The 12,900-nt window shown below is 40.7% G+C and overlaps 2 protein-coding genes across 2 annotated transcripts; one reads left to right on the plus strand and one right to left on the minus strand.

Moving 5' to 3' along the window:
• Positions 1 to 48: 48 nt before the first annotated feature.
• On the plus strand, positions 49 to 1,822 carry c5h2orf68 (chromosome 5 C2orf68 homolog). Its single transcript, XM_088377301.1, has 4 exons — positions 49 to 262; positions 711 to 826; positions 905 to 1,050; positions 1,130 to 1,822. The coding sequence occupies exons 1-4, from the start codon at positions 141 to 143 to the stop codon at positions 1,250 to 1,252; spliced, it is 507 nt and encodes a 168-aa protein (XP_088233427.1). The 5' UTR covers positions 49 to 140; the 3' UTR covers positions 1,253 to 1,822.
• Positions 1,823 to 4,683: 2,861 nt separating this feature from the next.
• On the minus strand, positions 4,684 to 9,706 carry mat2ab (methionine adenosyltransferase 2Ab). The gene is made up of 9 exons (XM_088376778.1): positions 9,461 to 9,706; positions 8,594 to 8,671; positions 8,389 to 8,511; positions 8,140 to 8,252; positions 7,907 to 8,050; positions 7,211 to 7,429; positions 6,951 to 7,133; positions 6,718 to 6,851; positions 4,684 to 6,361 (listed from the first exon to the last, which is right to left on the minus strand). The coding sequence occupies exons 1-9, from the start codon at positions 9,552 to 9,554 to the stop codon at positions 6,259 to 6,261; spliced, it is 1,191 nt and encodes a 396-aa protein (XP_088232904.1). The 5' UTR covers positions 9,555 to 9,706; the 3' UTR covers positions 4,684 to 6,258.
• Positions 9,707 to 12,900: the final 3,194 nt, after the last annotated feature.

Genomic DNA, 12,900 nt, shown 5'->3' on the forward strand with positions numbered 1-12,900 from the left:
TTTTATTATTATTAAAAATTGTTCACGTTTAATATTGACCCCGGAAGTGCTTAGTCTGTCATCCACTTACTAGCAGTTATCCATGTAGCTTTTTGTCTTTTTGCATTATTGGCGTAAACATACTGCCACGTTCGTGGACCATGTCTGATGAAATGGATATTTTTAGAGACGAAGAAGCGCACGACTTGAAGTACAAACGCGGGGGGCGTTTGGACATGAGCCACGGCTTCCTGCACCATATCCGCAGGAACCAGATTGCCAGGTGTCTACGGCTGAGCTAACGTTAGCGGCTACAATGTTAGCAAATTCGATAATGGTCCTCCATTCATTCATTCGCAGAGAGTCTCAACCAATTAATAGAGTAATGCAAATCATCAGGGTAGTCATTTCTACTTAATTATGTCTTATATATAGCTAAATACAAGGACGCAATTACTTGAGTCGTAGTTTTTGGTTCGATATCACACAAACAAGCAGTAGTGGCATGTTTTTGAGAGGGGACGTAGCACGTTATGCTAAAGAAGTATTCAATTGGTGCACGATCAAATGGAATGCTCTGTTTGTGTGTATGTGCCCGGCGATTGACTGGCGGTCCTTCCAGGGAGAACCCTCAAGCTCTTTACTCACCCGTGACCCAAAAAAGAACAAGTGCTTTTGAAATCGAGTGGCAGGACAATCTGTGACTATTCTTGGCTGTCTTTTCCTCCAAGAGATGACTACGACAAAGAGGTAAAGTTAGCCAAAGAATCTCAACGACGAAGACACACCACAACTCCTCAACGACCTAGGCGCCCTGACATTCAGGTTTACCATCCCAGGCAAAGACGTAAGGCATTTTCATAATTGAGGTTTTTTTTAGATCCTCATCTAGGTCAAGTGAAAGTCACAACTTCTAATGTTCTAGATGAATCTGAACCTCAGGCGAGCACCGAGGCCGAAGAGTGGAATGAGAGTGGCTCAAGTACTGAGACAGAGATGCAGGGAACTGAACTCTTTTGGCTTGACTATCAGGCGGACTCGGGGAGTGTCACATCCTTCCTTGTGCACAAGGTGGCTGAACCGTCCTCTGTGCTAATTGCGTACACGCTCATTTTTCATTGCTTATTAATCTGTTTCTCTGTTCCCTTAGGATGATAAACCAGCGAGAGTGGTAGAACGCGTTGCTGAAAAGAACGCCCTGGATTCGGCCATGAGGGCGGTCCTGGAGGCTCGCATTCGAAAGGAAATGGACAAAAGAAGAGATAAACGCTGAGGGAGCAATGCAAGAGAGTAGTTTGCAACAGGCAAAGACCCGCCTGCAACGTCATCATCCTGATTAGCAGGTAGGCTGCAGACAGAGCTGGCGTGAAAGAAGACATGGAGGATTGTGTCAAGTCGGCGAGCAGATATCCGATCCGCATTCCTGTTGGGTTTCAAAAAGAAGGACGTACAGTCGAGAGCAGTCGTAGCTGCATTTCACTGGGGAGTTTTGTGCACCTTAATAGTACTTGTCTCGATGACAAAGAAATAAAAAAAGAAAAGAGAACATTTCCTCTGTAATTGTTAGCCTTTCAGGTTTGAATAAAGTGCTGAAAGTTGTAGCACCAATGTGTGAATTTTAGCTTTTACCATGTAACTATTTTATTTCATTACCTCTAGTATTGTAATTTATTTTGTTTTGTTGTAATGTATTTTTATGGACAACTTTTTTCACCCACAATTTTTTTTTGCGCTAAATGTATCATAGTGCAACTTTTAGGGTAAGTAGCATTACAATGTATTTTGTTTCTACATGGCATACTGCCAATAAATGGCATGCAAACATTTCTTTTCCAACCATCAATTCTGTTTCAAGTGTTCTTTGATAACGTTAACGACCGATAGACATGTCATTACGGGTTTTCTCCAGCAGGTGGCGAAATAAGTCAATGTTCCTGCACAGGAGTTGCTTTTTAATAAATATTGTTTCGCCGTGTTAAATCAAACTGGTGTATTGCGCCAGTTGCCACAGTTTTACCATCTGAGTTGTTGTTAATTGTGATCAGATTTGGATGCTGCTGTGTCATTTGACTTTACATAGCACAGGCATTTCTCATCATTGGAATAACTTTACAAGTCTGAACCTGTCAGTTGTTTCAAACTTGCTTTAGTTGCATACTTTAAGTTCCCTAAAGCACAGGTCCCAACCTGCCTATAGTAAGACTTAAGAATGTTGAGCTGTCCCAGAAGTAACATTGCATGCAATTTTGTGACGGGCATGAACAATAAACCTGACATTTACTCTGAAGTGAACTGACAAAAACTATGAGGACTGGTCTCGTTAGGCCTTGTGGTTTGCCAAGCTTCAAGAATGTTATGCAAAACTTTCTCAAGGAGGATCCAGATGTGCTCCACTATTGGTGGGAAAGAGACACACCTCTTCTTGAGTTACACTTCTCAACCAGCATGTGACTTGGCCAGCAACTGACTAATGCATTCCCATGGAGCCTCCTCGAGCTTGCCACCATTCATGCTGGCTGCAGCAATTGGCTGAAAGGAACCCAATCACATAGGAGGTTCTCCCTCACATTGGCATTATATAAAGTAGAAGCGTATCGATTCTTGTCAGGGCACTAAGTATTGTTGTAACATGCAACTGCTGCTTATTCATCGCATTTTCTCTCGCACATTTTGTTAACCTGCTTTTGAACAAAGTAGAATTGTAATGGAATTTACATTGTAGATCAGTAAAATATTATGCAAAGTAATTGTGTACTATATAATAGAATGGACACGATACAAATATCCATATATTCTGTAAAACATCATTAAAAGCATCTGAACTTTACACACCAGCAGATCTTTTTTTATTCTAAAATAAACTCTGTAATAATTCGTTTTGGTGGTGTAAAAAGTCCTAAATGTTACTGGGATACCTGGAGTGATCAAATATATATATATATGCATGCGTGTTGGATCTCACTCTTTCACAAGATATCACGCCATGAAAAAATATTACATCAGCTGTCCACCTTAAGCCTGCAGTAAATGTCACTGACCTCGAGAAAATATTTGGCCCGAGTGCGCACTTATGTCGCTGCATGGTGCTGATCGTGCTGCGAGTGACCCAGCAGTCCCATGAGGCCTTTCGATGGCAATTGTAGCTCTTTGACTCTCTATGACAGCAGGATGGCACTAGGCCATAGGCCCCGGACTTGGAGGGGGGGGAAAACCTGAAAAACATACAAAAAAACCAAAGATAATAATGCATGGTTTGACATTAAAACCATTAAAACTGAAAGCTGCTTCAAGAGGAACATACCATTTAGAACATGTCTGAATGAGCGGTCTCCTCGATCCTTGTGCTTTATTCCTAAAAGTTCAAGTGGAGTTTCCCATTCAAGGCTGCAACATTGCAACCCCACACTGGTTGCGACTGGTTAAAAATAGACGTTTGAGTGAGCCATTGCAGTAGTGGAAATGCAAAGCCACTGTATTTACACTGTAAGGAAGGCAGTCAGAATGTGATGACGTAACTTGTCCGCAAATATACTGTAGCCTGATATACTGTTGCAGTAGTGATCCGACTTTATATGCAAAGCCATCTGTTCGTGACATGATATAAATTTTGATCAATGACATTGAAATAAAAGGCCAACAGGGTCAAATGTCTGCTTCAATGCTGTAAAGTCTGCAAACCTGCTTCAGTGTCGCAGGTGAGCAAAGCATGCAAAGTCATATTTACTCAGTTAACTAATGTTTACTGTTTTAGGTTTCATTATTTGCCTCCCAGGGGACTGTTTGGCTAAAGATGAAAACATTGTTCAACCAAGACTAACTTAATTTGGTAGTTTAGCATATTACGAGAGATTTTGAGTGTGAAGTTCTTCTTACTGAAGTTCAAACTAGTGTGAGTACAGTAGTTTTTGACTTCATTCCACTCAGCATTGAAAATTAGACCGTTTCATAACAGTGTGATAAAACATATGTGACGTTCAATCCTTTCGCAATCGATTAGTTTTAATTATGCGGCCTGGGGAAAAACATCTTGGCAAAGATATTCCAAAGCAGGCAACATCTTTGTCCAAATGCTCCATGACTAAGTCTAAAGAAACTAAATCCAAGCTGTTCTCAGGCTAAGAAAGACAAAATAGTTGACCCAAACAACAGCTGTTGCCCAGTTCCTCCCTAACAACTTTCGTGACCACGAGACCATGTGAAACTGGGAGTGTTGTGTCTCTTTGTTCACAGATTAAATGTGTCCCCAGGGAAGGATCTCCACGTAGAAACATTCTCATTTCAGTTTGAATTAGAGCAAGTCCCTGAATAAAAACAAATACACAAGTGGGTACATCCGCCAAATAAGGCCTGAAGGGCTTGAAGCAAAACTACCCTTTCACGCTTTTTGTTCAATTTCTGCTTACTAATTTGACAAATATATTTCCTTCCTTCCATGTTCAGTTTCTGCTTACTAATTTGACAAATATTTTTCCTTCCTTCAGTGTTTACTCTTAATCCTACAAGTTTCCCCTACAAGAAAATACCTATACTTACATTTCATAAATAACTTATCAATAAATTATCATTTGAAGTTTGACAGCTAATGTTGAAGTGACACCAGCGGTAGTTTTGTACGTGAACATTTAAATATAATCTAAGAGGCCATGATAAACTTGTGTGTAAAGTACAACAAATTTGTACATTCAAAATTAATTAATTGAGACATTGCAGGTTGCAAGTATCTTGTTTATTACAGAGCACGAGGAAAGTGCTCGATCTAAACATGAAACACATTACAAGAAAGAGCTACGTATTCTTGACAGAAGCACATTTTTGTGTCAGGAGTGTGGAAGAAAAGCAAAAGGGAAAGAACTAGAAAAGGCACGTTTACACTTACTGTAGCCAACAATAATGACCTGCAATAAGAGCACTACTTTGGATGGCCATGTAAACAAGGTTGGTTTCTCTGTACTACACCAACCAATTGTTGCCATCGCACTGATGAGGATTTGTGAGAGCCAAAGATTTGCAGATGGTTTCAGTTTATATTAAAAAAAAAAAAAGTCAGCATATCTTAAAAAAAAAAAAAAAAAAAAACAGTATTTGTGCGGTCCAAATATAAAAACATTTGCTATTTGAAGAGGCAACCCAAAGCTTTTCTGTACAACACTCTGGAGCCTCAACAAATTATCAAGTCAAAAGGAATTCTGGATTCAGTAACCAAGTGTTTTAAAGCTGCCATCTGAAAGCTCAGCTTCTCTGTATCCACGCTGAGCTCCAGAGAACAAATAAATAGTATTGACATTGGATATCCAATAAGTCTAACAAACTTCACCAGGATATAGATGGGAAGCCAGGTTTCTCTGTAAGTACACCTGCCATAAATACACCTGATGAGTCCATGGGGCTTAATCATTAGATTTGTCACCCCCCCACCCACTTTAAAAAAAGACTGTTTAAAAAAAATTGAATCCAAATGTTTCATCGCTATGTTCATCCAACACCTCTGCAGACCAGAGCAGCGACATAGCAGCCTCTGACTTTTCTGTATGACGTCAGAAAACAGCAAAGGTCTGCAGTGGCATGTGGGCCATTCATTTCATAGAAGAGCTTGAAGGTGCGACAATTGGCAGCTCTTCGGCATGCAATGCATAGCAATTTTTTTTTTTTTTTTTAACGTGAACAGCGACAACCTTTCAATCAATTCCATTTCATTGTGCCACTCTAGCATCCTCCATTAAGAAAATGAGCAATGCTAGCAAAAAAGATATCAAGACCATCAGGTGCAGGAATATTTGTACCAGACTGACCAAGGAGGAATGTTGCTCAGTAAGATCAGAGGACCTTCCAAAACGACGAGATGAAGATTTACCTCGCAGGTCATTCTGGCTCCTCTTGCAGTAGCACCAGTGAGTGAAGGCCAACTACAGAAATGACACCAAGACTTTCCAAACCAACAACTCAACCAGACTAGACCGATGTTAAAAAGATGAGGACTTCAGCAGATCAGGCTCTAGCACAGTAATGAGCAAAAAGAATAATGGACATGTTCTTGGAACCACAAAGTAAAAGAAAAAAAATAGAATAGAGGAAAAAAAAAAAAAGAAAAAAAGAATGATTTCATGAATAATGCAAAGACAGAGGACAAGTGGTAAATGATGACTCATTTGAGAGAAAGACGGGGAGGGAGGGAGAGAGAGCGAGAGAGAAAGAGACAGCTAAGGGCATTTCACCCCCTGAATCTTGGAGGCTTCTCTGTAGTATACACCAACAAGCCTGGGGGCGAAAAGCTTAACAGATTTAGTATTTGAGCTTTTTGGGAACCTCCCATGGGAAGGAGTCACGGCCAAAGTGGCCATAGGCTGCCGTCCTCTGATACAAGGGCTTCTTCAGATCCAGATCCCTAAAATACATAATCAACAGGTTTAGCAGCTAGCTACCACACACATTCAACTTCACACAAGCCAAACTCAGTGAAGGTCGAGAGTCATTTTGTACCTCGTTTGTGAAAATTGTGGGAGAAAATAAAATTGATGACTTACCGCACCTACCATTGTTTCCTCCCTGCAACGTGGTAACTTCCAACTTCCCAAAACTAATTCTGAGTTCTCACCATGCAACTCTGAGCTAAGACCGCGGTCGACTAAATTCCTATGTAACTACATGAAGCCAAGAGCACAGCTCTCATACAAAGAAAAGAATGAAAAGAAAAGAAACTCCGATGTAAGGGAACATCTGGGGGCTTGACTCATACATTACCTGACAATGACTCCGGGTCGAAGGTCAAAGTTCTTCTTGACGATGTCCAGCAGCTCCCGTTCACTCTTGTTGGAGGTCCCATAGTGGAAGATGGAAATTGAAAGGGGGTGGGCAACTCCTATAGCATAGGACACCTAACGCAGCATACAAGAGACATGAGCAAGACCATTTAAACGTGGAAGGTGACAGAAACTTCAAGTCTCAAAATGGCTACAGCCTAGCGGCTAACTGACCTGAACCAGCACTCTCCTGCAGAGCTCAGCTTTCACCAGGGACTTGGCAACCCAACGTGCGGCATATGCAGCAGAGCGGTCCACTTTGGTGTAATCTTTGCCAGAAAAAGCTCCGCCTCCGTGGGCCCCCCAGCCGCCGTAAGTGTCGACAATTATCTTACGCCCCGTCAGTCCGGCGTCGCCCTGTGAAAACGCAGTGACAACGCGTCGATGGGTGAACAACAGTCAAGTCAGGACGCGTTGGAATTCTGCACTCCTACCTGAGGCCCGCCAATGACAAATCTGCCACTCGGCTGCAGGTGGTAGATGGTGTCATCATCCAAATAATTACATGGAACCACAGACTTGATGACTTTTTCCTTGAGGGCATCTCTCATCTCTTCAAGGCAAATCTCCTCATCATGCTGAACGGAGATGACAATTGTGTGGACACGCACTGGAAGCATGGCGCCGCAGTCCTGACGATACTGCACGGTGACCTGAGAGGCAGGAAAAGAGAATGAATGTTTAACGACCATAGAATCTTCTAGTGCTGCAAGTAAAGATTTGAATAATCCATTAATCAATTGAAAAGCTTTTAACATCCATTACTTTACTCAAAAACGGGACCTTCATTTATATTTTCTGCAGTAACGATTTGAAATCATTTCAATTCACTATTAACTGCTGACAAACTAAAATTAAAAAGAAGTAAATCGCTTATCAAAAACCATTGTCAATTAATTTAGAAAGGGATTCGTTGTTGATTCATCGTTACCCCTCTAAATCTAATAGAGACACCGTCTTTATAGCACAAGTAACTTCTGTTACCAATAAAATTAATATGATGTTCTAAGTGGATCAAAGTGAGGTGAGGTGCATCTGTGGCCTCCTCCTCTTCCTTTCATTTTCCTGTGCCTGATCCTTAGGGTAAAGTTTTGCAATCTCTGTACTAAATAAATAGAACAGATCACTACCTGTGTCTTTGAGTCAGGTCGGAGCCACGGCAGAGTGCCGTTACGTCGAAGCTCAGCTATCTTGGCATTGAGTTTGTGAGCAAGCACAATCGTGAGAGGCATGCACTCCTTCGTCTCGTCTGTGGCATATCCAAACATTAAGCCCTTCAAAGTGGGGAGACAACACTCTGTCATGTTCAAGAATCATTTTAGGAAAACAGAACTCTGAACAAGACCATGAGTGGAAAACTGACCTGGTCGCCAGCTCCAACGTCTTCTTCATTGCGGTCAACGTGGACACCCTGAGCAATGTCAGGAGACTGCTGCTCCAAGGCCACAAGAACATTGCAGGTCTTGTAGTCAAAGCCTGCACACAAAGAACATTGAGATGATGTCATCTACTATTTATTAAAATGCATCAATTTGTGAGCTGTTCCGGAATTCAGGAATAGTGGCGGCTCCCCCAACAAAAAGAAAACAGTCATTCAGAAACAGTCAAACACCTTTAGCAGAGTCGTCATAGCCAATCTGGCGAATAGTGTCCCGTACGATTCTCTGGTAATCCACCGTAGCACGTGAGGTCACTTCACCTGCCAACAGGACCATACCCGTCTTGGTAACCGTCTCTGTTGAAACACACATCCTGTTAGAATGATGTAATCAAAACGAACATATGCAACACGTTATTATGGACAAAAATAGTCTTACCACAGGCAACTTTGGCATCTGGATCTTGCTTGAGGTGAGCGTCAAGGACCGCATCACTGATTTGATCGCAGATTTTGTCTGGAAACACAATCAATTACAAGGTTGCAGCGAAACACAGGACCATTGCAGAGTGCAGCCCACGTGCTCAGTGGGAGTGGCCCAACAAGCGCAAGAGCCGCCATTTCAAACATGTGCACATGTGGTGTGGGCCCACTGCTAACAGGTAACGGGGAAGGCAACCCGAAATGGCACGCCACTGCCCCACAGTCTCGGCTCTGTTCGAGGTTTCTTCCTGAAATGGACTTTTCCATTCTTGCAAGTTCACGCTGTGCTCGGTTGGAATCTCAGATGTGTGAGGAGCCAGCGTTGTTCTAGACGTAATGCTAGCGTTGTTCCAGACTTAATATATATCAAATTTCTCGTGTAATTCTGCCATTGCACTATACAAAAACAATATCATGTTCTTTTAATGAAGTGACTCATTCACTAGAAGCCGTAAAACTCCTTATCCTTCGCATGTTGTTAGCTGCTTATCTAACCGACAGGCATAGTGATTACTCAATCTCATCTCGAACAAAAACGGTTATAACAAAAGACTCGGAATACATAAACATTTGGAAGTGCCGCAATCTGAACTGAAAATTGATGTTTGGACGCACCAAATCCAAAGTGCTATTGGAGCCACGATTAGCAAGATAGCTTTGACGCATGTGCCTCAAAGCGCCGGCCGGCCCCTCAATTCCTCAGCTTACATTGAGACACGAATATGCTACGCGACCTTTGTATTTAAACGGTGATTCTGTATTACAGTTAGCATTCCGCAGGCTAATTACGTAAAAATAGGCTAGAAGGTCAGCGTGTACTTACCGGGATGCCCTTCTCCGACAGATTCCGAGGTGAACAAGAAGCAGTCCTCGTCAATGACAGAGTTGTGAAAACCATTCATCTGGCCGTTCATCATCGTTCACGACTAATGATTGTGAAGAGACCAAAGAGGGTGTAACAGTGGAAATATCAACAAAGGGAGTGTGTTTAGACTGGCAACTCTGACGACGGTGGGTTGCCCTCGCTTTCTGGACAGGTCCTCGCAGTCTAAGTAATCCTCTTGGCGCCCTGCTCGGATATTTATGCCATCCATGAAGTCAGTAGACATGACGTCAAAAGAAGTGGGCCATACCAATGACGTGACTGAAGGGGTGTAGCAGTCCTTACTTCCAATGTACTTAGCATGCTCTCCTGAATAAAGCTAGAGTAAGGACAAATGTTTGTTTGTTTATTATTCATGAACTATGGGGACTTTTAACGGAAGAGGATTAGGGCCAGTGAAGAAAAAAAAGGGGGGTGACCGGATTCTGACTTTTTTCCCCTCAGAATTCTGACATTAAACTGAGAATTCCCACTTTAAAGCTTTAAAGTGACTTTCTGACTTTTAAAGTCAGGATTCTGAATGTATTCTCAGAATTCTGACTTCCAAGTGGAAATTCTAACTTTATTCACAGAATTCTGACTTTAAAATGGGAATTCTCACCATAAAGTCAGAATTCTGAGAATAAAGTCAGAAAATGAGAATTCCCACTTTATTCCTTTAAAGTGGGAAGTATCACTTTAAAATCAGAATTCTGAGAATAAAGTCAGAAAATGAGAATTCCCACTTTATTCCTTTAAAGTGGTCATACTCACTTTAAAGTTAGAATTCTGAGGGAAAAAAGTCAGAATCCTGTCACTCCCCTTTTTTTTCTTCAATGGCCCTAATCCTCTTCCGCAGGACTTGGGTTTTACACTGTAATAGAATTTTCCACAACTAACTTGTTGGCTGTTGTAAACACAAAGAAATGTACTAATCCACTTGACAGTCAAGAAGGCCTAAAATCTCTGTAAAGTGAAACTGTAGAACTGAATCTATATGCAATCTTCACAATTGAAGCTGAAAACATGTGTAAAGACAGAACTGAGTTTTTGGGGCACGGCTATCAACGGTGACGCACTGGGTCTCCTGCCGTCACTAGTCGCCTATGGAAATCCCTTTTAATGTCCAGATTCTAGGATTGATATGTTGTATTTTATGTTTTTTTTTTTATCCAGTTTTGCTCATTCATTCATTCATTCATTCATTCATTCATTCATTCATTCATTCATTCATTCATTCATTCATTCATTCATTTTAGTAAATTATAGTATAATATTATATATGATATGTAATATTTTTTTTGCTTTGTGCTTTTCAGATACTCAGTGAAGTGATAAAAAAAATGAAGGTGAGATAATGTCCCCAATGATGGAAGAATTAGTCAAGTCACGTATTTATTTTTTTAAATTTTGTTCACGCGATCTACGGCTCACGCCATCGTCATATTTCCTGAAATATGACAGGTGTGTTGGAGTCCTTGCGCAATTTACTGACGCACAAGTGTCCATTCCCAAGGAATGAAAAGTGACAACTCCCCCGCTAATAGTTAGTTAGTTATACAATTTTAAAGGCTCATTCACTTCCTGAGTTTTTTTTTTTATTGGTTCAATTTTGGTACGGTTGTCAACAACTCTGTGGTGTGTCAAATTTAAAAATATATTCATTTTGGCTTTCCAGTGTTGAATACAAGCAAAGGCTCGTTCTAAGACTTAAACATTTTTTTTTTACAATGATTGTTTAATCATTTATCGTTAATCACCACTCTGAATGGGATATAATATGGATTGAGTTTATCTGGTGGTTTATTAGTTACCACATCTGCCTTACAGTTTTAAGGTTCAGGGACAAATCTTAGCTGCAGCCTCCCTGTTTTGTGTTTAAGTTTTTTCTTCTGGGTACACCAGCTTCTGACTCATTGACAACTTTAAATCAGGGTCACCAATGTGCCCATGGACACCAGGTATCTCCCAAGAACCACATCAGTAGCTCCTGGGTATGTTTTAAAAGTTGCTCAACGGTGGCATTGTGTAAAAGTGATCATCGGATAATGTCAACACTTGCATAGATCTCTAGAAATTAAGTGTCACATGTGGAAATTTCCTAGCCCCCCAATGAGGAAAGGCAAGAAGATGGATGGATGTGATTTACCATCTTCTCGTGTGTACCAGAAGGGAATAAAGCACCATTAAAGTTAAAAACAGTTGCAGTACTTTAAGGGAACAGTCATGATAATTAGAAACAACACATTGATCCTCAGGTGAATGATTACCCTTTATCTAATATTACATATTATGCAATACATAAACTGGAGCTACAATATACATTAAAAAACGTGAACCACAGGTAGCAGTGAGGATTGCGTAAGTTAGCTTTCACGTTAACTTGATTATTCTTTGTGGAAAAATACTCATATCTATTTTGCTCCAGGCTCTGATGTGTAATATAATTTCACTCCTGTTTGTGAACATGTTATACCTGTCTGGCTGGTAACTAAACAAATTTAACCGATGACTTTTCGGAGGCTGGTTTAGCAGGGGTTTGAAATGAATTTCAAGATATAGCAGAAGATAAATACAATAAGTATAGCTCATACAGTTTGTCTTTATTGTTTAAAGTAGCTCAAGATGTTTTTAATGCAATATTTCAAGATCAAGAATACTTTACTGTCGACTTGCGGCGATTTGTATGCAACAGCTGTTATTAAAAAAAAAAACTTTCTTCCCATCATCATGATTAGATATGAAAGGTAATCATTACGGAGGCAAGGCTAAGATGACCTTTTGACCTTTGGATGTCGTTTATGGACTCGATCTAATCAAATCAGACTGTAATTGTGCTCTAGAGTATAGTACACAATCTGTATACCATTCATGGTACTCAAAATTCCCATTCCCATTACAATAAAATGGTACGGTCCCAGTCTGGTGTTGCATCAGTGCAAATGAGTCAGCATGAATTTGCAGGACAGACACTTTCTTTTCAGGGGACTAAAAGCATGATGCAAGATGCACCTGCTATTGCTCTGCAGGATGCCATGTGATGTTTTGTTCCTATTCCATGCTGTCATTTAGCAAACAGCATCATAGTCATCATCATCATAGTTACGTTTGTGATCAATCCCAATAAGTACCAAAATGCGACCTATGTATGAAATAAGAGAAAATCATTTGAAAAATGATTAGACTTGTGATAATATAGTGCATAACAACATCCAAACAAAATCAGCCTAATTTAGTTCTGCTAAAAAGAAACAAACAGGAATTTACAGAACAGATACTTTCTTTTCAGGGGACTAAAAGCATGATGCAAGATGCACCTGCTATTGCTCTGCAGGATGTCATGTGATCTTTTGTTCCTATTCCATGCTGTCATTTAGAAAACAGCATCATAGTCATCATCA

This window comes from Syngnathus floridae, chromosome 5, assembly GCF_059516105.1.
Source record: "Syngnathus floridae isolate MCC-2025c chromosome 5, RoL_Sflo_1.0, whole genome shotgun sequence".
In the NCBI taxonomy this organism is placed as follows: Eukaryota; Metazoa; Chordata; class Actinopteri; order Syngnathiformes; family Syngnathidae; genus Syngnathus; species Syngnathus floridae.

Bases quoted from the DNA above. Each gene is read 5' to 3' on its own strand.
- c5h2orf68 (XM_088377301.1), top strand. From the start codon at position 141: ATGTCTGATGAAATGGATATTTTTAGAGACGAAGAAGCGCACGACTTG. The intron at 263-710 runs GTGTCTACGGCT...TTTTCCTCCAAG, and splicing joins CGCAGGAACCAGATTGCCAG to AGATGACTACGACAAAGAGG. The intron at 827-904 runs GTAAGGCATTTT...CTAATGTTCTAG, and splicing joins TTACCATCCCAGGCAAAGAC to ATGAATCTGAACCTCAGGCG.
- mat2ab (XM_088376778.1), bottom strand. From the start codon at position 9,554: ATGATGAACGGCCAGATGAATGGTTTTCACAACTCTGTCATTGACGAG. The intron at 8,051-8,139 runs GTCAGTTTTCCA...CCCACTTTGAAG, and splicing joins ACGTTGGAGCTGGCGACCAG to GGCTTAATGTTTGGATATGC. The intron at 6,852-6,950 runs GTCAGTTAGCCG...ATGCTGCGTTAG, and splicing joins GCAGGAGAGTGCTGGTTCAG to GTGTCCTATGCTATAGGAGT.